General features: G+C 33.1%; 1 protein-coding gene across 2 annotated transcripts in view; it reads right to left on the bottom strand.

Moving 5' to 3' along the window:
* SCLT1 (sodium channel and clathrin linker 1) overlaps positions 1–26,905 on the bottom strand; it is a 213,158-nt gene that overhangs the window by 139,148 nt on the left and 47,105 nt on the right. For both annotated transcript variants that reach the window (XM_044681171.1, XM_044681172.1), the window contains exons 6-9: positions 21,442–21,577; positions 18,470–18,592; positions 15,153–15,218; positions 7,678–7,748 (exon numbers count right to left, since the gene is read on the bottom strand). In XM_044681171.1, the coding sequence (XP_044537106.1) occupies positions 7,678–7,748; positions 15,153–15,218; positions 18,470–18,592; positions 21,442–21,577 (396 nt within the window). The remainder of the gene's footprint in view (positions 1–7,677; positions 7,749–15,152; positions 15,219–18,469; positions 18,593–21,441; positions 21,578–26,905) is intronic.

Raw genomic sequence — 26,905 nt, 5'->3', positions numbered from 1 at the left:
CCGGCCTCAGCCACTTCCCAGCTGTGAGACCCTGGGCAAGTCACTTGACCCCCATTGCCCACCCTTACCAATCTTCCACCTATGAGACAATACACCGAAGTACAAGGGTTAAAAAAAAAAAAGAAGTAGGAGGGCATGATTGGGACTTAAGGAAGCAAATTTGAGAATGGTGGGCAGAATAGGAATTAAAAGTTAAGGGGGAAGGGAAAAGAGAGTAATCTTTGGAAAGGTGGGCTAATTTGGAAGTAGGAAGGTGAGGGGAGAGGATAAGGAAGGATTTGGGGGAAGAGAGGGGAATAGGAGAGGTATAAGTAAAAAGAAATTGGACATCTGGTGAGGGATACAGCAGAAAGAAAGGGAAAGGGGATAAACAGTGATGAGGAATAGGGAAGATGGAAATGCACAACTTGTAACTATGACACTAAGTGTAATGGAATGAATTCACGCCTGGTAAGAAAAGATCAAACTCCAGGACCTGACAATGTGTAGTTTACAAGAAACACACTGAAAATGAATGATAAAATAGTGTGACTGTAAAGGGCTGGAGTAGAATAAACTATGCCTCAGCTGATCCAGGGAAGACAGGAAGTAGAAGTCATAATCTCTGACAGAGTTGGGGCTAAAATATAAATAACTGAAAGAGATGAAGGGAGTAACTATATTATGTTGTAGCAGGGGGAGGGGTGCTGAATAATGAAGCATTATCAATATTGAACCTCTAATCACCAAGTGTTGCAGCCCCCAGATTTTAAAAAGAAAAACTAAGTGAGATACAGATTGAAACAATTAACAAAATAATAATAGTTGCAGACTTTAATTTTCCTTTCTCAGAACTAGATAAATCTATCCAAAAAAAATAAATAAGAAGTTAAAGTATGAATAGAATCTTAGATAAGTTAATAACATAGATATCTGGAAAGCCCCCACACAGAGATCAGTAGCAGATTTAAGCCTCAGCACATACATAATCCAAACATAGTCTCTTATGAGACAACAATGGTTTAGAGAGAATAAATTTTCTGCATACGTCTTACTTTAACATTCATCATACTATGGAGGTAATCCTGCATCATTGAGGGGTTGTGACATTGGAACAAAAGTTTCACTGGGTATGACCAAGCTGAAAAGACTTGTTTTGAAAAGAATATGTTCTTGGCAAAAGACTGTCTCTGCTGCCTAAGGACCAATCTAACAAAATATGGTCCTATTGTATATGTTAACTGAGAGATGGGCTAAAGTGATTAAATTAAATGTTGATAGGAACATGGAGAAATAGGTCTAATATTACACAGCTAGAGCAGCTATGAATTTTTTTTTTAGAAAACAAAATGGAAATATACATTAAAACCTTAAAGCTATTCATGCTCATTGACATACGGACCTCATTCTCTAGGATTAGATCCTAAGGGCATTATTGAGAAAGTAAAAAGCTGTGTATATATGAAAATATTCATGGAAGTTTTGTTTGCCATGACAAAATAACTGGAAATAACACAAATGCAATGAATTGGAAAAATGGCTAAATAGATTGTGATACTTAAATATAATTGAACTTATTATTAGATATAACAAATATTGGAAATATAAAGAAAACAAGGGAGATGAAAAGAGAATAAGAATAATACATATAATATGATTACATTATAAAAAATAACAGCCACAAAATCATGAGAAAAAAGCATCTAAGTAAAAATAAGGACAAAAGAAACATAAATATATAAATTTCCATATTTTTAAACACATTGTAAAAAATGTGGAGTTAATAGTTTTGTACATAATTTTTTTGCATTTGTTTAGTTAAATGTTTTTTGTTGTTATTGGTTACTAAAGATATAATATAATAATTAAAGGAAAGTTCTCCCTTCTCTCCTACAGTAGGAGCAATACCTATTTGATATAAGCTGGGACAGTTTCCCTTTAAAGGGGACAGGGCAGGAGACTATTATTAGGATCATCATTGATTTGATTTCCTTGACACTTAAGGCATAAGTTATAGGTAGTTAGAATACTAGGTTTTAGAGGAATTTTAATTGTCTTAGGGACTACTCATCTGACCTAGCATGTCTGAGTACTGTGATGAATGTAGATGGGTAGGAAAATAGCTGTTTTTTTGGTAACATTTTATGATTTATTATTAGTAAAATCTATTCTTTTTATTCTCTGGTCCAATAGTATCTCACTGTATCAAATCTCACCCTTGAATAATTCAACCAGTCTGAGTTGGGCCTAAATCTAAATATCTACATCACCAGTTTTAACAATTTCTTACATATCAAGCATTGATCCTTTTCCTGTGATACTACACTCAATAGCTTAAATACACAATCTATTATTTTTAGTATTCCCAGATTTTATACACCAACACTATTTTTTTCTACTTTTTTGTATTTATCTTCAATTATTTGACCTTGCTTCTATTTTCCACATATGTCTTTATAAAATCTACCCTGGTTTACAAGTTTCCTATGGATCCTCATTAGTACTTTTAGGCAGATCCTCTTATTCCTCTTCTGTTTGTAACTACAGCCTTTTATTTCTAAGGTTTTCCCACTATTATTGGGTCAACTTTTCCTATAATAAACTTAGTCCATGGGATCCCACCTATCTTTTCTATGAACCCTCTTAATTTTGCTCTCCAAAAGCAAGGATGTCTGCTATTCTTTTGGCCAAGATAAGATCTAGAATATTAGTTCTCTTTGCCATTTAATTAACATTTTGAAGAATAATAAAATTGCAATAAGATAAGCTATGGGATGATTACTGCTATTGATTTTTGATGATTTACTTTAAGTAAGAACTAGTCCCATATAATAACAAATTTAATAGCTGAGTTAAATCAATATGAATATATATAGGATTTGCTTATTCAAAATATAGGATTTGGTTATTTATAACCAATACAGGATTAATCATTTAAATAATGGAAAATATGTCTTTGCAGAAATAAGAACAAATATTAGATTAAGTTCAAGTTCACAGTCTTTAATTCTCTTTAGCTGGCTGCTAAAAGGAGACTTCCCTTTTTCAAGCACCACTAGTAGCATCGAGACCTTGAAACTACAAAGTTCCCCTAATATATCCACACTCTGAAAACTGGCAATAGTGGAAAAATTGAATATTAAGAAGCCCCAGGAAGCACCTTGGTCAAAGTGACTTGTCTCATCCAAAAAGGTTTCTAATGACTTTTTCTGTCATTTTCCATGATCTAAGACCTTGTTATGTACATCAAGGTCAAAAAGCCCTAAAAATCGTTGCTCTCTAAGTTCATCTTTTTCACTTTAAGAGAAACTCTGTATATCATTCGTCTCCGATTTAACTGGTAGATCAGATGGTCATTAATCTAATATAACATCCAGACTTATATTAAATCAATTAGACTTGGAATCTTGTCTTCCCTAGTCTTTTTTCTTTATAGGTAATGAAATTTATTTTCTAACAAGAATTAAATAATTCTTAAGGAAAGCCAAAAATTTATCAGTTTCTGCTTTTTGACAGATAGAGTGTTTATAGATGTCCAGATTAATCATTACTAAATCCTTTTTTTAAAATGTCTTTTATTTTGGAATAATGAGAATATTCTGTACTCATAACCTGAATCATTATGAAACTCTCCACAAATATGATCTAGTCAACCAATTTGTCATATCATTAATTTAACAAGTGAAAGCATATTAAAAAATAAAACAAAAACTCTAAATTCTAAACTTTGGCTGTTTGATTTGACAATTTTGTTGACTGGTTAAATTAAAAAATATTTTTAATTCAATAGAATAAATGAGTTTTTAGCACTTACTATTTTCAGACCTGTGCTAGGTACTAGGAATTAAAAAAAGTGTTGCCCTGAAGCAGAATTATATTACATTGGCATGATACATCATATAATTAATTAAATACAAGGTAATTTGAGTGGAGAAAAAAATTTGGAAAGGCTTTGTACATGAGTTGACAATTAAACTGTGCCTAGAATAAGGACAAAGAATAAGGACAAATGTATAAAATTAAAGAGGAAGAATATTTCAGGGATGTGGATCAGTTGTAGAATGTTAAGTCTGGGGAGGCACTAGGCTAGTAGTTTAGTTATGAAGATTTTTTTGATACATGTTAAGGATAGAATAGACAAGAGAAAGGCTTGAAATAGGGAGATGAGTGAGAATCCAAATATAATAATCTGGATGAAAGACAATGAGAGACTGAAATAGGGTAGTGGAAGTAGCAGTGAAAAAAAAAGGGGTGAATATTAAAGATTTCTGGAGACAGAAAGGGCAAGTGACTCAATAAAGAGGAAGAAGGTAGAAAAGACCAAAAACTTATCAATGCTGAAACCTTGGGTGCCCGAAAGAACTTTCACCACTGAATACCTCAACAGAAATAGAGAGGTTTAGAAATCCACGTTTAAAAGGAATGATAATGGTTTGGGGACAGATTTGACAGATTTTACAATAACTGCACTCTCAGCATTTTAAGCTCCTGATGTTTTATTGTTATTTTATCTAAATATTCTTGAAGAGTTTTGTTACTTATTACTAGAAGATATTTTTTAAAATGGGATAAATGCAGAGGAAATAAAAATAGTGAACTCTAAGATGTTTTTGAAAGCAAAGAATTTAGCACATGATAAGGACTTAATAAATATCTTTTAACTGACTGGTTGACTGTCTACAAGCTCATGCAAAGGAAATCAGCTCTGCCTGAAAAAAAGAATCTGTATCTTTTTCTCTGTATAAAGGCTAGTTGTTTTGACTGGACTAGAAATCCAAAGTCCAGCTTCAGGCAGACTAAGATTGATAAAGTTTTATATGTTAAAATCATGTACAGGAAATCAGTCATACTTGAAAATGAATTTAAATTAAATTGGACAATTATCGCAAGATTAACAAAACTGAATAATTGGTAACCATAACATTCACAAGAAAAGGCTGAAATGATTCATAAAACAAATTTAAATGCATATGAAGATATAACAATATGTTTAAAAGTACAACAAAACAATAAAGAGTAAAAAAAGTCAAAATAATACATCTTACCAGGTTTTGTAAAATCTAATTAGTTCAAACTCCATTAATTTAAAATTAGTAATAATTCAGATGGTGAGCTGAAGTTTATCTCTGTACTCTATCTCAAAACAAATAAGTCAATAATAAATCTAGACATAAAGGGTAGTAGGGAAGAGGGGGTAAGGTTTACATGATGACCTGTAGTGGTTCAGAATTATGGGGATGTGTAGGGTATGATTTGGTGAGAGAATGTTCAAAATTAAGTCATTCCTTTTTCTGGAAGGAGGCTGGAGACTGACCTGGAGACAAGTGTAGCACAAGGTGGGAAGCATGTGGTTAGATGATTATTATTCCTCTTCCCTCAGCAGCCTAGAGATTAGGCAGGAAATGCCAGAGCAGATGAAACTCTCACCTATACAGCTGGAGATGGAAGTCCCACTAAAGTGAAATAGAAATTTGCTCCTCTTTATGCCAGAGGCTTTCCACATTGAGGTTGAGAGACTGGCAGACAAAAGGAGGGAGAAGCTGCCCCATACTCAAACAGAAGATGCTCTACTGTGGTGATGGCAAACCTATGACACGTGTGTCAGCACTGACACATGTAGCCATTTTCAATGACACGAGAAGTATGGGGCTGTATGCCGAGGATGAAACATTTGTTGTAGTGTAGTGTAGACACTCTGTGCACTATAGATGACAATTCTACCTATATTAATTTATCTATTTTGGTTTATTAAATAGTTATACATTACAATTATACATTTTTGTTATTTAAACTATAAATATCGCGAAATTATGGGGGTTTTTTTCCTCCAAGTGAGTGACACACCACCTGAATTATACTCGGTTTTTTGGCGAATTTTGACACACTAAGCTCAAAAGGTTGCCCATCATGGCTCTACTGGCCTCTAGCAGGCTTCTCTAAGGGGACACATGAAGCAGGACATGGAAGTCCCTTGGTCAGAGAAAGGTCTTGCTCTTCTTATCAGAGGCTAGATATCAGGCACTCAGCAGAAATGGAAATCTGGCAAAGAGAGGCTTTTGTAATTGATCCTATAGGCAATAGGGAACCATTAGAACTTTTAAGCATAGGCAGTGACATGGTTAGACATGTTAATTAGGAAAATCATTTTGGTAGCTATGTGCAGAGATGAGAGATTTAACAAGGAAGATTAATTAGCAGGCTATAAAAGAGTCTAGGTCAGAAGTGATGAGGGCTCAAATTTGGGTGTTTGTTGCATAAGTGGAGAAAATGGGATAGATATGAGAAATGCAGTAGAAGTAAAACAGACAAGACATAGCAAATGACTAGATATAGGAAGATAAGTAAAAGTGAAAAGTATACTATAATAAATCATATAACTCCATTATTTTACATAAAAGGAAAACAATGTCTTGCCCAATTTCAGCCAGATTTGATTGTGTTAAAGGTTGTACTAAACCCTAGGTAATCTGACTTCCACTACACCTTCATTCAAGAAATTTATGTGTGTGTATGTGTGTGTGTGTATTTGTTATTTTTGTTTTGCCAATATGAGGTTTCTTTGAGTGATGATCATTCCTGTTATATTTAAAACACAAATCAATTTAATGTTATTGTTATACATACTTTTACAGGAATGCATTGATTGCGGAAACAAATCATACCCATTGTTTAAAATAGTTTCTCTTCTATCTATCAGATGTCTGTCCTGCAATTACTTCCTGTTTGGGTTAAATAAGGGTTTGGTGCACTTATTTAAACTTTTAATGAACTAATATATACCAAAATATCCTGATATTCTTTAATAATAGCTGTAGAACAAAATTACAGTTCATGAAAATACTATCAATCATTAAAAGACTACTATGTATTTGTTGCTTTGGATTAGGTGAATAATACAAAATAAATTTAATAATTGAGCAAAGAAGCAATACAGACAAGGTACAGTATTATAATTAATGGGTTATTGCTATTTTAAGTTGAATTATGAAAACTTATAAAGCAGAATAAAGTCATAATGTGACTAGTAAAAATTCTGGGAACAAAAAATACAATTATTTCATATGCTACTCTAAACAATTACTTTAGGTAAAGATATTTAATTAATAAAAGGAGGAAAATGTGGTATAGAAATAAGATAGCATTCTGGAAATTAATATATTACCTGAACATAGGAAGGATCTATTTCATCATTTAGGGAACTCCTATCACCAATACAGTTACAATCTTCTAGAATTTAGCAGATAAATTTCTATAGAGTTGCCTGAACCACAAAAAGTTAGTTGTTTTGCCTAGGCATCAAGCTATTCAAGGTAGAACTTCCTTGTCTCCAAATCTAACACTTTTTCTGCAAGGCTACAAGGTCTCACCATAATATTGGGACAAAATGTATTCCATTTCTTCAAAGCCAATTTTTTGAAGCCTTAGAATGATTCTAAATTCATTTTGAAATGCTGCCAGCTTAGGAAAACAAATCTTTCAATATGAAGAAATTTGTGTTCTAAGTTCTCTAACTATGGATTTGAGGAGAAATGCCAAGAAGATTCTACTTGTGTAGGCCAAGGAGAAGGGCAATTTTCTTTGGAGTATAGTTGTAATATATTAATGTCCCTTAAATAAGAGAAGGTATTATGATGATGATGATAATAATAATAATAATAATAATAATACTTGAGAGAATTCTGATTTTTGCCAAAATACCTAAGTTGTTTGCGTAGTTGCTCAATTTCCACATTCTGCTCAGTTACTGTTTTCAGAAACTGTTGGTTAGTCTGTAAGGAAAGAAATACAAATTCAATAATGGCATTTTAAGACTTTGATTTTGAGGTATAAATTATAGGATAAGACAATAACTCAAAAGTCCCTATTAGCACAAGATTATGTGATCATGATTAGAGTGACATTGAGAATAACATAGTCATCTGAGTGAGACAATTTACTTCTAGGAATCTCAATGAATGGAACTGACTTCCTTTTGTATCACTGATCTTATTATACTACTAAGGTCCTTATCATTTCACTTTCTAGATTTCAACAATTACTTCATAGCTGCCTTTAATTGCTTCTAACTTATTCAGAGTACAAACCACTATCAGCCCAATCTAAGGGAATATTGTTATGCACCTTGCTACTGGTTAGCTACTCTATCAAGATGAAATTCCTTTTCTTAACTTTCAACTGACAAATCAATCATTATATCTCTGAGAACTTATTTTGTTCAAAGCATTATGTCAAGCACTGAGATCTATAAATGAGCATAATATTCATTTAATCATCCAACAATAAATAGTAGGCCACTATTTACAGGCCACTGTGCTAGTTGTTGGGATATTTACAAAGTTTAGTACGGTATAGAGTTTGACATAGGCTACAATTTAATATTAAAATGGATTTGTGATTTTCTTCATGTGGGTTTTCCTTCTTTCAAAGTAAATCAACATAAATCTGACCTTCCACACTACAGACTCACCTGCTGCTAGTGCCTTCTTTCTGAAACTATCTACCACTTATTCTCTCTCTTTTATTCTCTGTGTATGTAGTAGGTATATTGTAATATGTTATAATGTACATAATCTCTAGAGATAGATAGATAATTCAGCTAGTTATTCACATATTGTCTCTCCTATTAGAATGTGAGTATCTTTTTTTTTCTTTGTATTCCCAGCATATAGCACAGTGCCTGGCACATAGTAACTTCTTAATAAATGCTTGCTGACAGATAATCTACTGATGCTTCCTCATAAAATTCAATTCTTGTCCATATTCTCTATTCTCCCATTGATCCTTCACAAAGGACCAAATATACTGACATTCCTATAGGTCTTTTTATAGTTCATGGGTGCAGTCAGATAGCATCTACCTCAGTTAAGTGTATCAACGAATTGCATGGCAAAGTGCTATATTGAATGTGAGTCAAGAAAAATTATTAACAAGAATGAGAGAAGACTTTGTGAAGGAGATAGAATCTGTTAGGCTTCAAAGGATAGATAGGAATAAGGCTTATAAAAAGGGAGCCAGCATGGTATAATGGAAAATATTGACTCTGGCATCAGAGAACCTGGGTTCAAATCCCAACTCTAAAAATTTACTACCTGTGTACCTTTGAGTAAATCATTTTTAATTTCCTAGGCCTTAGCTTACTCACCTGTAAATAAAGAATCAGACAGAATGGCCTCTTTGGTCCCTACTAGCTGTAGGCCTATGATCCTTCCTAGAATTCTGTGAAATTCTAGCCAGTAGACACAGTAAAATCAAAGGCAAAGAGGTAAGAGACATGGGATAAGCTTAGAGGGAAAAGAGTAGCCCAACTGACAAAAATACAGAAAGAGTGAAAGGGTTAACATAAGATAAAACTGGAAAGGAATGGCAATGAAAAACTACTAAAGTTTTTTTAAAGTCAGTCCAAAGAGCTTGAACTTTCAGTAGGAACAGGTACTCAAGACTTCTGATTACAAGAGTGACATGACCAAATCTACATACAATGGAAAAATATTCTTAAAGCAGAATGAAAGACATATTGAAGAGGTAAGTGAATGGAAGCAGGAATATTGGTTAGGAGATTACTGCATTAATCAAAACAAGTGGTAAAAAGGGATTATAATGGGCAATAGAGAAGAGAAGTGAATCTGAGGACTTTGTGAAAAGAGAAGTGACAAGATCTGGTAATGAGGGATAACAAGTAACAAGTAAATGGTCTTCAAATATTGTTGTGGCCAAGAAATTCATTAGCATGTGACCAATTTGGGGATAAGTTCTGAACTTATCTAGGCAGGCTATCAGACAATGTCCATCATTACCATGCCCATGTTTGTAGACCTTCCAATTAAAAATTCCACAATTTCTCTGTGATGCTTTCCCTTGATGATATCCACCAAAATTGATCTTTCTTTTTTAATTATATGTTTTCTTAGTAGAACATAATTAGGGCCTTACTTATTTTATTTTCAGATACTGTGCCATATTATTTATCCCTTTATTATAGAACCAGAATTTTAGCATCAGAGAGGACCATGGGGACTCTCTAACCTTATGTGTAACTGAAAGGTATCCCTACTACAACAGAGCTAACAAGTGGTAACACAGCCTCTCCATGAAGAAATCTAATGTGGAGGAGAGGGGATGGGAGAGAGGGAATCCCTGAATTATGAGGGAGCTCATTCTACTTTTGGACAGCTCTAACTGTTAACAGGCTATTTCCTTATATTAAAAAAAAGTCTTCCTTTCTGCAATTTCCATCCATTTTCCTTAGTTCTGCCCACAGGGAAAAAGTGGAACAAATCTGTCTCCTTTCCCAAATGACAGCCCTTCAAATATTTGACAGCTACTATGCTCCCACCCCATGGCAAACATTCCAATTGCTTGAACTGGTGGTTATATGACAGATCCACAGCACTATTACTATCACTAAAGTACAGTGAAAAGAGGTCCAAGAGTGATCTTTTTGTACTCCCTCATATGAAAATCATATAATGTCCTATTTGCTAATTGGTTACACCCTTTGTGGGGAGAGATCATATCTTATATTTACTTTGTAATCTAAAGCACCTGGAACAAACTGGATTGATCTCAGACAGTAAGAATTATTAAAATAAGGAAAGAATTTTATATCAGCATATTATTATTATAAACATGATAAAGCCAATAATAAATATTTAAACATATTCATGGAATTTTTATCTAGCTAAAACATTTTACTTCTTGCACATTACAAATATAAATTCTAATTTTCTTATTGAATCCTTTTCAATTTATTATACATCTATGAAATGAAACTGTTCACTTAATGGAGTTATTCATTTAATCAGAAAAAATATATATTTAGAGGACTTTGGAAATTTTTACAAACCAGAAGATAAGGATTTGTCCAGTCACATTCAGCGAAAAGCATTTAATGTCCAAATCTTTACACAATACCTTCTATACAACAGAAATCTGGCTTTGTTTCTGACATATATATGTCATATATTCTTATTCACCCAAGAACATACATACACATACAGAGATGATTTTCAATTTACTTATCTAGCCCTTATCTCTCTACTCACTTCCCACTGTCTTTTAGATATCTCAAAGTGAATGTCCAGTAGACATTTTAAACTGAAAATATCCAAAATTGAACTCACTATATTTCCTCCAAACCCCTCTGCTTTTCAAATGTCCCTGTTTCTGTCAAGGGCACCACTCTACTCCTTTTTCCCCATGATTACAACCTAGATATCATCCCTGACTCCTCACTATTTCTCACCTTTTCATATCCAATCTGTTGCTAAGGCCTTAAGTTTCCACTTTTGGATTACCTCTCAAATACAATTCCTTTTCTATTCTAATACCAACAGCACTCTGATACAGGTCTTCATCTCCTCAGGCTTGGACTATTACAATAGCCTACTGGTTGGTCTGCCTGCCACAAGTCTCTCCCTACTTCATAGTCCCTTGACCATCATCTTCCCTAAAGCCTTGATAGAGACAGTTCAGGACCCTAAATGTAAGAGCTCTGGAAACAGGATAGTGTCCTCATATCGTTCTGAGAAGAAATACCTGTGTAGAAGCAATCTGGCAACTGCTCCTGCAGGCATAGCAGCTATAGCTACTGAAAACTCAGAAAGGAAAGTTCTTGCCACAAAGTCCTTGGCATTGTCAATTCTAGCTCAGTCTATCCTTAAATCTAATTTTTTTTGCAGACCTGTCAAATTAAGTATGAGGAAATACTCTTCATAGATGCAGATCTTCAAACTCTCTGTAGATATAGGCTTAGAGAAATACCTGTACTGAAAAGTGTTTATGGTCAGAAAGTCAATAAATTAAACATTTGTTCAGCAGTAAAAATCAACCAACAAGAACTTATTAAAAACCTTGCAAGCTAGGGATTGTCCTAGGCACTAGGGATATGAAGGCTAAAATTAAATAATTCCTGCTTTTGTGGACCTTAGGTTCCGTCCCAGGGGCATGATGTGGGCAAAGGAAGTTAAATACAACATAATACAAAACAAATAGAATAATGGTCAGAAGAGGAGGTACACTAAGAACTGGGCCAATCAGGAAAGGTATCTTCAAGGAAATGGCACTTAACCTCACTTCCCAAAAAGTGAGGGATTTTCGGAGACATTCACTCAAGAAAAGCATAAAGGCATGATGGAGAGACAAAAAGTTGTGTCAAGGGAACAAGAAGGCCAGTTAGAAGGGAATATAAGGTGAGCATGAGAGAAAGGAGGTTTGAGACAGGCTGTAAAGGGCTTTACATTCCAAATATCAAGCATTTATTCCATTTATTGTTAAATTCCATTTAATCATAGAGATCACAAGAAGCCAATGAAGCTTCTTGTGTAGGTTGTAACATGGTCAGACCTGAGTTTGAGGAATATCAGTTTGGTGGTTGTATATAGAACAGAAGGAGAGAAACCAATGAAGAGGGTACTGAAATAGTTCAGATAAGATGAATTGAGAGCCTATAAATTAGGCTGTGAGATGAGTGGAGAAAAGAGAATGGAGAAAACATAGCTAGACTGTGTCAGAGCAAGATTTGAGGCTAGATATTATGGATTCCAAAGCTGACTCTCCACATTATTGCTTGAAATTTGTCTTTTATTTTTGTAAAAGGGTCACTAAACCATATATAAGAATGCCCATAGGCCACATATAGACTTAGAAAAATACAAAATAACATTATTTATATTCTATTATATTTTTATTTGTTAAATATTTCCCAATTACATTTTAATCTGGTTTGATATGTACTCAGAAATGTTGTCAGCCACAATGCATTTAACACATCTTATTTAAGAAACTCATTAAAACTCTCAGAAAAAAAGGTGCTGACCTGCATTGGTGGAGGTACTTTCCTCACTTGGAATTTCCTATACTAATGAAATCACAGGTCCATTCCTGATAACACAGATGGACCATTACATTAATTAATTAAAATACAGTCCAGATCTTTTAAACATATGGAACTAAGAATGAATAGCTTTGATACCATTAACTTAAATTATTACACCCATGTTAAGAGGATTGTTCCATTAGAAATTATTTTTTTAGTAACATATATTATTGTCTTCCTCTGGGTAATTTTAATGCTATTTTACACTTCTCTAAGAAGCATGTCAACAAAAATATAAAATGATTTTTTATAATATATTATTTCATAATTGTCCTATAAGATAGGTAAGCATATATAGTTAGATGGGGAAGCAAATATAAGGCATATATACAAGAATAATAACATTAAGCTAATCTAAATATAACTATAAAAATATTTGCCTACACATGCTGATGTAGAAAACCCTATAGAAAGCAGAGCCAAAGTTTGGCACATGTATAGGACTACATTTAGTCAGGCAAATTGTCTATTTAGTAAATGAAGAAATGATAACCAGATATATTTCTTTATATATTGATTTGAAATTTAAAATGACTGAATCATTGAATTTTCTATCATATAAATATAACCTATGGCCAGCAATAACTTAGAAATTACAATGGGAGTTAGGATAAAAAGAATTAATGAAATGCATTGACTATTTAAATTTATTTGAACCATGATTCTCGGTTAGCCTGATTTAAGTTTGCCTTACATTTCCCCCAATATCCTACTGGTGAGCTATTATAGCAAGGAATGAAGTGGCCAAAATGTCAGTAGCATGAGAAAAAAAGAAATTAATACTTAAGAGTTTGGAAAGATATTAAGGTCTTCATTTTGTATATAAGTAGACACAAGAATTAAAAATGTGTTTTATAATAAGAGTAACAAAACCAAAACCATAATTTTAAACGATTAGAGGAGAAAGAAAAAAAGTAAAGCATTAAAAAAAAAAGAACTGGCTGACTTACTTCTGATGTCACAATTCTTTGGAACAATGATTTGTTCATTGAATATCAGGAGAAAGGAGAAGTAATTCTGAGCTGAGCAAGAATGAAGAAAGGAAAAGAGAACTACTTTGGATGTCATAATCCTACTACTCAACAATGAGATTAAAAATAAAATTCTAATAAATAACTTCAAAAGAGGTAGAGAGAAAGAGGGAAAGAGAGATGGAAAACTGTTGAAGGAAGTAAAAGGAAAAGGAAGGGGAGAGATAAGAAGGAAAGTAGAATTGTAAGTCAGCAGAGTGATATAGTACTAAAGATAATTATTTCAGGGCAAAATACTCGGCAATTCAGGTGCACCAAAGTTAGGGCAATCTTACAGGGCTGTTTTGAAACTTGACTGAGATAACCTATGTAAAACATTTTGTGAAACCTGAAGAAGTATTTAAATGTCCACTTATTACTATTCATCAAGAAATACATGAATGACTTCAAGGGATTTTTTGTTTTTGGTCTTTGTATCCCCAGTACCTAGCACAGTACCTAAATACATTGTGTTTATGCTTACTGAATGAATCACAGAAATGGAACTGGACTGTTCTGCATCATTCTCTTAGGGAAGCTTGGTGAGTAATCAAAGGGCATTTTCATATGATTAAATATTTAATTTGATTATTCAACAATTGGTTTCAGAAATATATATGTTTCTGGCCCTAGATTTTTGAACCATTCCAACTGAAAATTAAAGAGAAATTGTGATTCATTTTAAGATTATTAATAAATTTCTCTTATATATTGGTTCCTTTGACAGAGTATTAACAAATGATACTTTCTAAGGAAGTTATTGACCAAATAGCTCTACACACACCAAAAATGACCACATTTTGTGGTAGCAAACCAAAAAACAAAGTAGACACCCAATAATTAGGCAATGTTTAAACAATTATGGCACATGAATATAATGGAATATTGTGCTGTATGAAATAACAAATAAATTTAAAACAGAGAAACTTGGAAAGATTTATGTAAGCTAATACCAAATGCAGTAAGCATATCCAGGAAAATACTATACACAATGACAATAACAGTGTAATACTACAACAATGGAAAGAACAACTAGAATTGAATGCAGTTTGGCTTCAAAAAAGGTTTCATGGATATAGAACACTACCTATAAGTTTTTTCAATGTGTTGATTGTTTTTTTTTTTTTTTTTTTTTATTTTCAGAGATAGCTCTCTGGGAGAAGAGAAGAGGGAAATGTAAGGAATATAATAACAAAAGATATCAATAAAATGTATTATAATAATTTCTCTTTCTACGGCAATTTTTTAATTTATATATATGTATGTATTCAATAGAAAATTTCACTTACTATTTCCATGTTCTCATTAGCTACATAAAGTTGCTGTGTCAGTTGTTGAAAGTTAGTCTGCTGATCCTAAAATAGAAATGCAAACCATGGTAAATATATGATAACTGAACAAAAAGTTTGAAATTCAAATGAAAACAAAAATAATGAAAAACAAGCAAACACTACATTAAAAGCTCACTACATTAAAAACTCATTAGAAGCTTCTCCCCTTCATTTTTTCAAATGTTAAAGACATTGTAGCAAAAGGGAAGAAAAAGCTAAAAAGGAAGAATCATTTTGACAGACTAAAGGACCAATGCAAACAAAACTAATGCATTTGGGATTTATGGCCCATATATAGTAATAGAACTTTGTAGGAACTTATCTATTTGCAGATTAATGTGTAAAATGTGAACTGCGGGAGACTGGAAAACCTTTTATATAGACAATCAAAATCATTAAGGTTATTATCTCTGACTTCAGTTAAAGAAATTAAAAAAACTCCCCACCAAGATGAAAAAAAAAATGCTTTTCAGGAGAATTAAGACTTGGATGCTTCACAATTTTATTTTTTATTTAATTTTTTCATTTTTAATTGTCATGCAAAACACTTCCATTATGGTTATTGTTGTAGGGCACAATCATATATAACCAAAACCTCCAAATAAAATCATAAATACACTGATGTGCAAGACAACTCCAACAGTTCTTTCTCTGGAGGTGGAGAGCCTTCCCCATAAGTCTTTCAGGATTATCCCATCAGTGTATAGCTGAGTAGCCAAGTTTTCACAGATGATCATTATCCAGTATTGCTTGCAATTGTTTACAAGGTTCTCCTAGTTCTGCTTATTTTGTTCTGCATCAGTTCCCACAGACCATTCCAGCTTTTTCTGAAATCATCTTGCTTATCAAACCTTATAGTACAACAGTATTCCACTACCGACACATACTGCAATTTCTTCAGGCACTCTCCAATTGATGGATATCCCCTCAGTTTCTAATTCTTTGCCACCACAAAAAGATGCTCCACGATTTTAAAAGAAGTTAATTATTTTATTTTTCATTTGTCCTTATCCAACTCATTATTTGTTAACAATGAGAATGAAGATATGTTATAAGGAGTTTTCTTAATTTCCCTCTGTCTCATTAAGGCAGAATTTCTGTGTTAGAGGGAGTTCTTAATCACACTCCTGTCATTTTAAGAGGCAGTAACAGATAGCTCTCGCCCACCATTTCTTTAAGAGGAAGACTATAAAAGAAAAAATTAATTTAAGAGAAGAACCCCATTTCTCTTGCCTCTGAGGGAGTAGGAGATCTGAGGGGTTCTGTTTCAGTCACTCTCTGTCGAGAGGATCTGGCAGTTGATTTCTGACAGTGTGATTTGTGTTACTGAGATAAAGCCTTATTTTTATTAGTTAAGTAGATAGATAGTGAATTTAATCATAGTTAGACAGAGTAGATAAGATATGCCTGCTTTGTCAGGCAAGAAGATCCTTAGATTTAGGGTTTCTTAGAGATTTTAGCATAGAGTTTTGGATTTAAGACATAGCATAAGATTTAAGACAGTGGTTCCCAAACTTTTTTGGCCTACCGCCCCCTTTCCAGAAAAAAATATTACTTAGCCCCCTGGAAATTAATTTTTAAAAAATGTTAATAGCAATTAATAGGAAAGATAAATGCACCTGTGGCCATCACTGCTCTCCTAGATTGATGGAGCACCCACCAGGGGGCAGTAGCGCCCACAATGGGAATCATTGATTTAAGAGATATACTCTCCTATTTCCTTCCTCCTATTCCTATCCAAATTTCTCTAATAAATAAGTGTTGCTGGTTTACCAAACTGATTTTTATCACAACAATATTAAGTACCCCTTAACAGTATCAAAACATTTCTTTCAGATCTGCAAATGAAAGTACTGAAATACACAAAATATGCTAGAGGACAAAATTCAGAATAAAAGAAATCTTGGCAAGCTAATCAAATGAAGATTAACTATAACAGTGATGATGTGAAAATGATGATTGATTATGGTCAATAGCTTTTATGTACTATTTTAAGGCTTACACACACTTACAGATATCTCATCTTATCCTTACAAAAGACCTGGGAGGTAGGTGCTATTATTATTCCCATCTTACAGATAAGGAAATTGAGGCAGGCAGAGAGATGAAGTGAGGTTTTTTTTTTTTTTTCTGATTCCAGGTCCACTACCTTTAATCTTCAAATGCTTACAATTTTAAAATCTATTTGGAGATGTAACAAGGGGAAAGGTATTTTCACCATTTTGAATAAAAGGAACAGGAGTATGAATTTACTATCTATAGAAAAAGGGAAATACTAATTAGCTAGGTGTTCCATTTGGCAAGATTCTATAATGTGGAGGGTAATGTTAATGGAAAGTGCTACATTTCCAAACATGAGGAAAACTGAGGGAGACAGTGTAGCAACTGGTACTTTAGGCTAGAAGCCTGGGATCCCTAATGGCAGGACTGAATTCATATATAGTACCAGTTATATAGTTACATTCCAATATGAAGGAGGAAGAGGAGGAAAAAGGAAATTAAATACAAACAGAAGATATTCCGTAGATAAAATATTTATAGGCATATACACTGAAAAACTTGTGTGTTGGGGGGATTGAAACAGGAGCTATGTTTTGAAGGCATCTATAAAGCTTAAGTGAGGAAAAAACATATTCTAGACATGGAGGGCTTACCAGTGCAAAAAAGGGAATACTCTGTAGACAAATATTTAGTGGGCAAGTCTGACTAGGAATAGAACTCCTGAGCAAGAAAGATATGAAACAAAACAAAAAAAAAATTTTTAAGGTAGTGGGAGCTCGACAGTAGACTATTTTAAATAACAGACAAAGTAGTTTGTATTTTATTCTAAAAGGAACAGGGACCTGCTAAAGAGAATCAGATCTATGTTTTAGTATTATCAATGTGTAACACTGTACAGAAGAGGGATTAGGGAAGAAAAAAGCTTGATACAGGGAAGTTAATCAGGAAATTATAACTACAGTATAGATGGGACATAGAAAGAGCCACAATTAGAGGTTGTGTGAATGAAAAGAAAGGAAGACATGTGAGAAAAATTATAAAGGGAGAATTGAAAAGATTGGGCAATCTATTCTATGTAAGTGAAAAGAAGGAAGATGAGGCAAGGATGGTCCTAAAGTTATGGCTAGAAACATGGAGTAACTTTAGAATGAATAGGAAAGTTTGATACGAATTTAGAAAGAGGATCAGGTTTTTAATTTTAGTCATTGGATTTACAAAATTAAAAATGAAAATATGAAATCGCGCTCTGATATAAAAATAAGAATGAAAATTACCTTTTGTTTTTGTCTTTCAACTACATAAATTTGGGCATCAGTCATATGATCTTGATAGATTTTCTGTAGTCTGTCTAACTCCTGTGATACTGTCTGCCAGAGTTCCACAGCCTGGTTTTTCTCCTATTAAAAAAAAAAGTTATTACTATTTTCATTGTATTAACTGACTACAGGACAGTATAGAATGAAGCCTTCTTTCTGCATGATAGCATTTTCCTTAAAATAACAATAAAGCAAACTTCTAAATCTCTTATAAAATGTTTTATTATTTTATTGAATATCACTAATCCATTGAACTTCTGAATTATGAAATATAGTAGACCAAAATTCCTACAGCTGAAATTATCAATCTTCAATGAAATCAGAGACAGGCTTAAGACACTAGCCATCTTCCTCAAATATGCAAAAACTTCAGATCAGCTTAGTAAAAAAGGATTATAAAAAGAGTTTTTGTTTAGTTTTTTCAAATCTCAACGTGGGAGTTGCCACTTTGGCATTCAAGTTTTGTATCTAAGACAATACTAAAATAATACTCTGTATTGTTCTAACATAAGACTATATAAAATGTGTTACATACATGGTCATGTGAGGAGTGTCACAGGGAAAACTACTCTAGAAGAGAAGTCAAGTGGATCCCTTTAAATAGCTCTCCAAGAAAGTTTAAATGCTAAAATTTGCTTTAAAATGAGCAAAAAGTTGGAGAGAAATATAAATTTCTATTATCTAGCACCAAAAATTGAAAATAGTGAATTATGGAAAAGATAGTTTTGTAAAGAGTAAATGCAGCTACTCGCAGTCACAAAATAGAATATATCATGCTGAAAAAAAATAAACTGTAGGTTTCTTGAGTAGAAAGGGGTAGAGGAGTGGAAGGAGGCAGAGCTACAGAGACAGAAAGAGATCAGAAAGATGAGAAAGGAAGGAAGAAAGGAGAGAAAAGGGAGGAAGAAGGAAATATTGGGGGAAAGGAAAGAGAAGGGAGAAGGGGAAAGTAAATAAAAGGAGGTAAGTCTTAGTTTCTAGTATGATTTGATTGCCTTAATTCATATGGATAAAAAGTCAATGGCAGGAGGTCCTAGGTTCAAACCCGGCCTCAGCCACTTCCCAGCTGTGTGGCCCTGGGCAAGTCACTTGACCCTCATTGCCCACCCTTACCAATCTTCCACCTATGAGACAATACACCGAAGTACAAGGGTTAAAAAAAAAAAAAAAGTCAATGGCAGCTAAAGTTTAGAAAAATGTTCAAATTGGCAGTAATTACAATGGGGGATATGACTACATAACAATATATTAAAGCCCATATGATCTGTTTATTAATACACTATCATAAGCCCAATAACAAGATTCAAGTAGAGCATGTGTATCATAAAAAAACATATATTAAATAACTGATGCCTGTTAACAATGGTAATAGTAAAAAACAACCAAACATAGTCTAGTCTCAGTTTAAGCTACCCATCCTGTTCCTTAAATTTGTAAATCCGAGAAGTGTAATGGGAGTTTTAGTCTGAGAGGGTTTATTTTCTTAAAAAAATACATTTATTTGTTTTATAAATAAAAAAGAAGAAAATGGTCAATTGAATTGCAATTCATTAAAAAGGTACATTTTGCCAACTAAAGTAATAGTAACAGCATTTCTCAGTGTAATTTATGGATAGAATGTATGTAGTAAAAGAATGTACTTGGGGTCCAGGGAGGGTGAGAGGCAGAGTAACTTAAAGAGTTACAGAAAAAAACTGTTACACTTACAGGGATTGGCAAAAAAAGATCCTTCAGGCACATAGCATAGTTACAAATGAACACACACAAAAAGGATCTTCGCCAGAAATGTGGTCTTTCTATGCATGAAAAAATATTCAAAAGTTAGTATTAAATAAATTTGATAATGAACTACGGGAAATCAAGATTTCTAATAGCTGAACACAATCCTGTACCTGTAGTTACAAAATAGACACACATAACAAAACACAGTAAATTGTAAGATGGAGGAGGAGTAGCAGCAGGGAAGGAAGAGGGGGAGTAATGGAATATGAGAGAGAGAGAGAGAGAGAGAGAGAGAGAGAGAGAGAGAGAGAGAGAGAGAGAAATTGATTTAGGTATATAATAAAATCTTAAACTATGCATGCATCTACATTTATGTTCCACAAAGCTTAGCCCCACTTTCATTCTATCTTTATGGTTAATGAAGTGATAGGTAAAGAAGACTATTAAATATGTATTCCTACAGAGCAAGACTTTTTTAGCTAATGTGGATTATTCACTTCAAACAAATTTTAAAGCCCACTTTCTAAGAATGTGGCCTAGAAACTTCCACTAATCAATATTTTATAACAAATTATAAGGCAATTTGAATCATAAGAATCTAAAATGTTTAACTTTCTCCTTGTACATGAGTCTACCAAAAAGAAATGTTACTAAGTTCTGTGCTTTAAGAATCAGGTTACTAATTTCCTTAAGTTTTAAGTGAAGAAAGTAGCAATGCTATATGCTAATTTCTTCTCATGAATTTTAAACATTCATCATAAATTTTAAATGTTCCAAAGCAAGATTTGTCAACTAGACTTTTTTTTTTAAACCCTTACTTTCTGTCTTGGAGTCAATATTGTGTATTGGCTCCAAGGCAGAAGAGTGGTAAGGGCCAGGCAATGGGGGTTAAGTGACTTGCCCAGGGCCATACAGCTAGGAAATGTCTGATGCCAGACTTGAACCTAGGCCTGCTCTCAATCCACTTAGCCACTCAGCTTCTTCTAAACTATGCTTCTTTTAAAGAATAAAAGATTGAAAGATAATTAAAGTCTAAATACATATTAAGTGTTTTAAAATGTTATCACTACAAACTGAAATACATTTTGAAATTTAAACTTCTAAAGAATAATTTTAAAGGGTTCTGAAGACTGGTTTTTGTCGTCGTTAGTTTTTCATAGTCCAGATGCAATCTTAAGAAATGGAATAACATATTTACTGTCACTTACTTGATTAGCTAGTTGTAATTGCTCTTGCAGGTTCTTGAACATTTCTTCATCGGTAAATACTTCAGTACCGGATAAAGTATCAAAAGGAAGGGCCTCTAACTGCTTTTGAACAGCGTCTTTTAGTTCACTATGCAACCTTTAGGAAAATAGTAATACTATAATAATCTACCTTATGTTTAAAAATAGGAATTTTTTTAATGCTATAAGGTAACTATTTTTAAAATAGTATTAAACATACAAGTACACATGAAATCAATAATTGAATAAAAATAATTCCTTATACAAAATCAGTTGAAAATAAATCAGATTTATTAGAATAGATAGTATTATAATGAAAAGACAAGTCCATAACTTTAAATGTGTGAAATTGTCTATATAATTTATTTTAAATATAGTTTACATTATCATATGAAAGTGTAAATTTTTCAAAGAATTTAAGAGTTAGACATTACATCTCACTTTGAGAGAAGAAAAACATTTATGAAATAATGTGATTTCATAATGAAGATAAAAGGAAAAAAAGTTTATTTTTAAATAATATTTTCTAAAATATAGTTCTTCAGATGCATTTCTCTTGCCTCTAGCACCAACCAATACTATAGAATAAAATCAATACTTATAGATAATATTTGTAGATAAAGATTATCTAAAATAATTACATAAAAGCTAGAGCTTCAAACAAATATTTTATATTTTGGAAATACTTATAAAGTAGAAAATATTACTTTAAGTTAAGCACATCTAGTGTATCTTACTCAAATTTTCCAAAATAAAACTAATTACTTCTCTTAAGAGAAATTCGGTCATTAAAAAAATGAGGATCAACAGCAAAACAAGGAAAATACATAAAAACTAATATTACAAGAAAAATTTGTGGGAACATTTATTTGATTTTTGCAGGATACAGCTGAATATTTAGGATCAGAGAATTGTACTAAGTTAATATTTTTACAAATATACATTTTCTACACTAAAAAAACTCAGGGGAATAACCTAAAAATTTGTAAAAATTTTGTAAATTTTTGTAAAAAATCTCTAAGCAACTTTCATTTAAATAGCAATAATTATCATTATGCATTTTATTAAGAATGTTTTCCCATAGTTACATAATTCATGTTCTTTCCCTCCCCTCTTTAATTACCCCTCCCAGAGACGACAAGCAATTTCACTGGGTTAAAAATGTATCATTGTTCAAAACCTATTTCCATGCTATTCATATCTGCGATAGAGTGATCTTTTAATGTGAATACCCTAATCATATCACCATTGGAACACATAATTGATCATATATGTTTTTCTTTTGTACTTCTGTTCCCACAGTTATTTCTCTGTATGTGGATAGTGTTCTTTCTCATAAATTCCTCTCGATTATCCTGGATCATTGCATTGCTGCTAGTAGAAAAGTTCATTACATCTGATTGTGCCAGTGTATCAGTCTCTATGTACAAAGTTTTCCTGGTTCTGCTCCTCTCACTCTGCCTCAATTCCTGGAGGTTGTTCCAGTTCACATGGAATTTCTCCAGTTCATCATTCCTTTTAGCACAATAGTATTCCATCACCAACAGATACCACAATTTGTTCAGCCATTCCCCAATTGAGGGACACCCTCTTATTTTCCAATTTTTTTGTCACTATAAAAAGCATGCCAATAAATACTTTGATACATGTATTTTTCCTTATTATTCTCTTTGGGGTATAAATCCAGTAGTGGTATTGCTAGATCAAAGGGCAGGCAGTCTTTTAAAGTCCTTTGGGCATAATTCCAAATTGCTTTCCAGAATGGTTGGATCAATTTGCAGCTTCACTAAGCAGTGCATTAGTGTCCCAATTTTGCCACAACCCATCCAACATTTATTTTTTTCCTTTGCTATCATATTGGCCAATCTGTTAGGTGTGAAGTGGTACCTCAGAGTTGTTCTGACCTGTATTACTCTAAGTATAAGAGATTTAGAACACTATTTCATATGCTTACTGAGTTTTGATTTCTTTATTTGAAAATTGCCTATTCATGTCCCCTGACCATTTATCAACTGGGGAATGGCATGATTTTTGGTACAATTGAGTTAGTTCCTTATTAATTTGAGAAATGAGACTTGTCAGAAGTTTTTGCTAGTTTCCTCAATCTGTTGCTTCCCTTCTAATTTTATTTGCATTGGTTTTGTTTGTACAAACCCTTTTTAATTTAATGTAATAAAATTGTTCATTTTATATTTTGTAATATTCTCTTTTCTCTTGCTTAAATTCTTTCCTTTCTCATAGATCTGACAGGGATACTATTCTATGTTCACCCAATTTACTTAAAATTTCCCACTTTCTATTTAAGTCATTTACCCATTTTGAATTTATCTTGGTATAGCGCAGTGATGGGTAAACTATTCCCTGTGGACCAGATCCAGGTGGTAGTTTGCCCATCACTGACTTAAGCAATTCCTTAATCACTACATCTGGATGTGGGGGCATAGTGATTAGGGAATTGCTTAAGGTAGTGATGGGCAAACTACTGCCTGGATCTGGCCCACAGGGAATAGTTTGCCCATCACTGGTATAGGGTATGAAATGTTAATCTAAACCTAATCACTCCTGTATTGTTTTCCAATTTTCCCAGCAATTTTTGTCAAAGAATGAGTTCTTGTTGCAAAAGTTGGGGTCTTTGGGTTTATCAAACATTAGCTTACTGAGGGTCATGTACCCCTAGTCTATTCCACTGACCCACCCTCCTGTCTCTTAGCCAGTACCATAATGTTTTGATGATCACTGCTTTATAGTACAGTTTAAGATCTGGTACTGCTAGGCCACCTTCCTTCATATTTTTTTTTCATTAGTTCTCTTGATCTTTTGTTCTTCCAAGTGAACTTTGCTATAATTTTTTCTATTTCTATAAAAAAGTTTTTTGGTAGTTTGTATAGGTATGGCACTGAATAAATAAATTAATTTGGGTAGAATTGTCATCTTTATTATATTAACTCATCTTACACATGAGAAATTAATGTTTTTTCAATTATTTAGATCTAGTTTTAATTGTATAGAAAGTGTTTTGTAGTTGTATTCATATAATTTCTGTGTTTGCCTTTGCAAATGGATTCCTAAATATTTTATATTGTCTAGGTTGATTTTATTTTATTTTATTTAAAAAAAATTTGTTTTAGAAAAAAATTTTTCCATGGTTACATGATTCATGTTCTTGCTCTCTCTCCCTGCCTCCAACATAACCAATGCATATTTCCACTGGTTTCTTCCTGTGTCATTGAACAAGACTTATTTCCATATCATTGATAATTGTTTTAGGGTGGTCATTATGAGTCTACATCCTAATCATGTCTACATCAACTCATGTGTTCAAGCAGTTGTTTTTCTTCTGTGTTTCCACTCCTGTAGTTCTTCCTCTAAATGTGGGTAGCATTCTTTTCCATCCCTCAGAATTGTCCTGGGTCATTGCATTGCTGCTAGTACAGAAGACCATTACATTCTACTTTACCACAGTGTATTTGTTTCTGTGTATGATGTTCTCCTGGTTCTGCTCCTTTTATCAATTCCTGGAGGTCATTCCAGTTCACATGGAATTCCTCCAGTTTTTGATTTCCTTTGAGCACAATAGTATTCCATCACCAGCATATACCACAATTTGTTCAGCCATTCCCCAACTGAAAGGCATACCCTCGTTTTCCAGTTTTTTTTGCCATCACAAAGAGCGAGGCTATAAATATTTTTGTACATGTCTTTTCCCCTATGATATCTTTGGGGTACAAACCCAGCAATTGTATGGCTGGATCAAAGGCAGGCATTCTTTTAGTGCTCTTTGGGCATAATTCCAAATTGCCATCCAGAATGGTTGGATCAGTTCACAACTCCACCAGCAATGCATTAATATCCCAATTTTGCCACATCCCCTCCAATATTCATTATTCTCCCCTGCTATCATTTTAGCCAATCTGCTGTGTGTGAGGTGATACCTCAGAGTTGTTTTGATTTGCATTTCTCTAATTATTAGAGATTTAGAACACTTTCTCATGTGCTTATTGATAGTTTTGATTTCTTTATCTGAAAATTGCCTATTCATGTCCCTAGCTCATTTAAAGATTGGAGAATGGCTTGATTTTGACCTGTGGGGGACTTTGGAACTACATTTCCGTGGTCCAACAGGTTTCCTGTTTTAGACGACGTCTTAAAGGTGAGGGACGGCTTTAAATATTGGGAAGTGGCTTTGAACTTGCTCTTTAGCTACCTGGGCGCGGAAGATACGAAAGGTTAAAATGGCTGATGTGGCATTTTGAATACTTAAAGGCGCGTGGTCTAATGATTTTTATCTCTATCAGCATGGCTTTTATTAAAATATTATTCTCCCTTTTAATATCTGCCTTAATCATTTTTAAAAACAACAGTACCAATAATAAATGGTGAGTTTTTTTAAGTTCTAGTGTCTAGTTTTTTTTTTATTTTCCTCACTTGCTGTTGTGTTGCTATATCTTGTTGCAAGGTACCAATCTATTTTCTAAGTTTAATTTGTTATAGTTTATTAGATATGGATTTAGAAATTATATATCAAGTTTTTTTTATAGTTTTAAATTAAAAGAGGCTAATTTGCCAATGGAGTGAAGAATTCTCTGATAAGTGATAAATTTCTTGTGATTTTTAGGACTTATATTCTGGGAAATTAGCTGCTCACAAGTCATTGGGATTTTCCTTCCTTATTTCAAAGGTCTCAGACATATTCTCTAAAGGTCAAAATAGCTGATATGGATTTCAGAAAATTGACATGTTATTTTGATATTTTTCATCAAGTGTCATACATGTATTAAGAAAGGCATGTATGACTTCAATGAATCATTATTTTAATGGTTATGTATTTCTGTGTTTTCTTTTATCATCTTAAAATTGAATCTTAAAGTAACTTACTTATTCTTTTTTTTTTGTTTTGTTTTTAAACCCTTAACTTCTGTGCATTGGCTCCTTGGTGGAAGAGTGGTAAGGGTGGGGAATGGGGGTCAAGTGACTTGCCCAGGGTCACACAGCTGGGAAGTGTCTGAGGCTGGATTTGAACCTAGGACCTCCTGGCTCTCAATCCACTGAGCTACACAGCTGCCTTTAACTTACTTATTCTTAAAAGGTTTTTACCCCTGGCTGAACTTTAAAATGTATATTTTGCAAGCATAGAAAACAACCATTAAAATGAATAAAATTATTTTTTCATTTCAATAGTGGAGTTTACTGAAAGTTTTAGGCTAAAGTCAGACTTAAGAACCTGGTAAATTTTCATGAATTTAAAATTAAGAAACTACATTTTAACTCTAGCTATATTTTATTATTTGTTTATAATTTGGGGGCCTTAAAACATAAACAATGAATGAAATGAAATCCTCTCATGAAATGAAAGTTAAATTACTGAGTACTCTCTAAAGTAAATATTATTAGGTTGACTATTATCTCATTGACTTAAAAAATGAGATATGTCAGAAAAAACAGCCTT

This window comes from Gracilinanus agilis, chromosome 6 (genome assembly GCF_016433145.1).
Source record: "Gracilinanus agilis isolate LMUSP501 chromosome 6, AgileGrace, whole genome shotgun sequence".
In the NCBI taxonomy this organism is placed as follows: domain Eukaryota; kingdom Metazoa; phylum Chordata; class Mammalia; order Didelphimorphia; family Didelphidae; genus Gracilinanus; species Gracilinanus agilis.
This window is presented reverse-complemented; position numbering and strand designations above follow the sequence as displayed.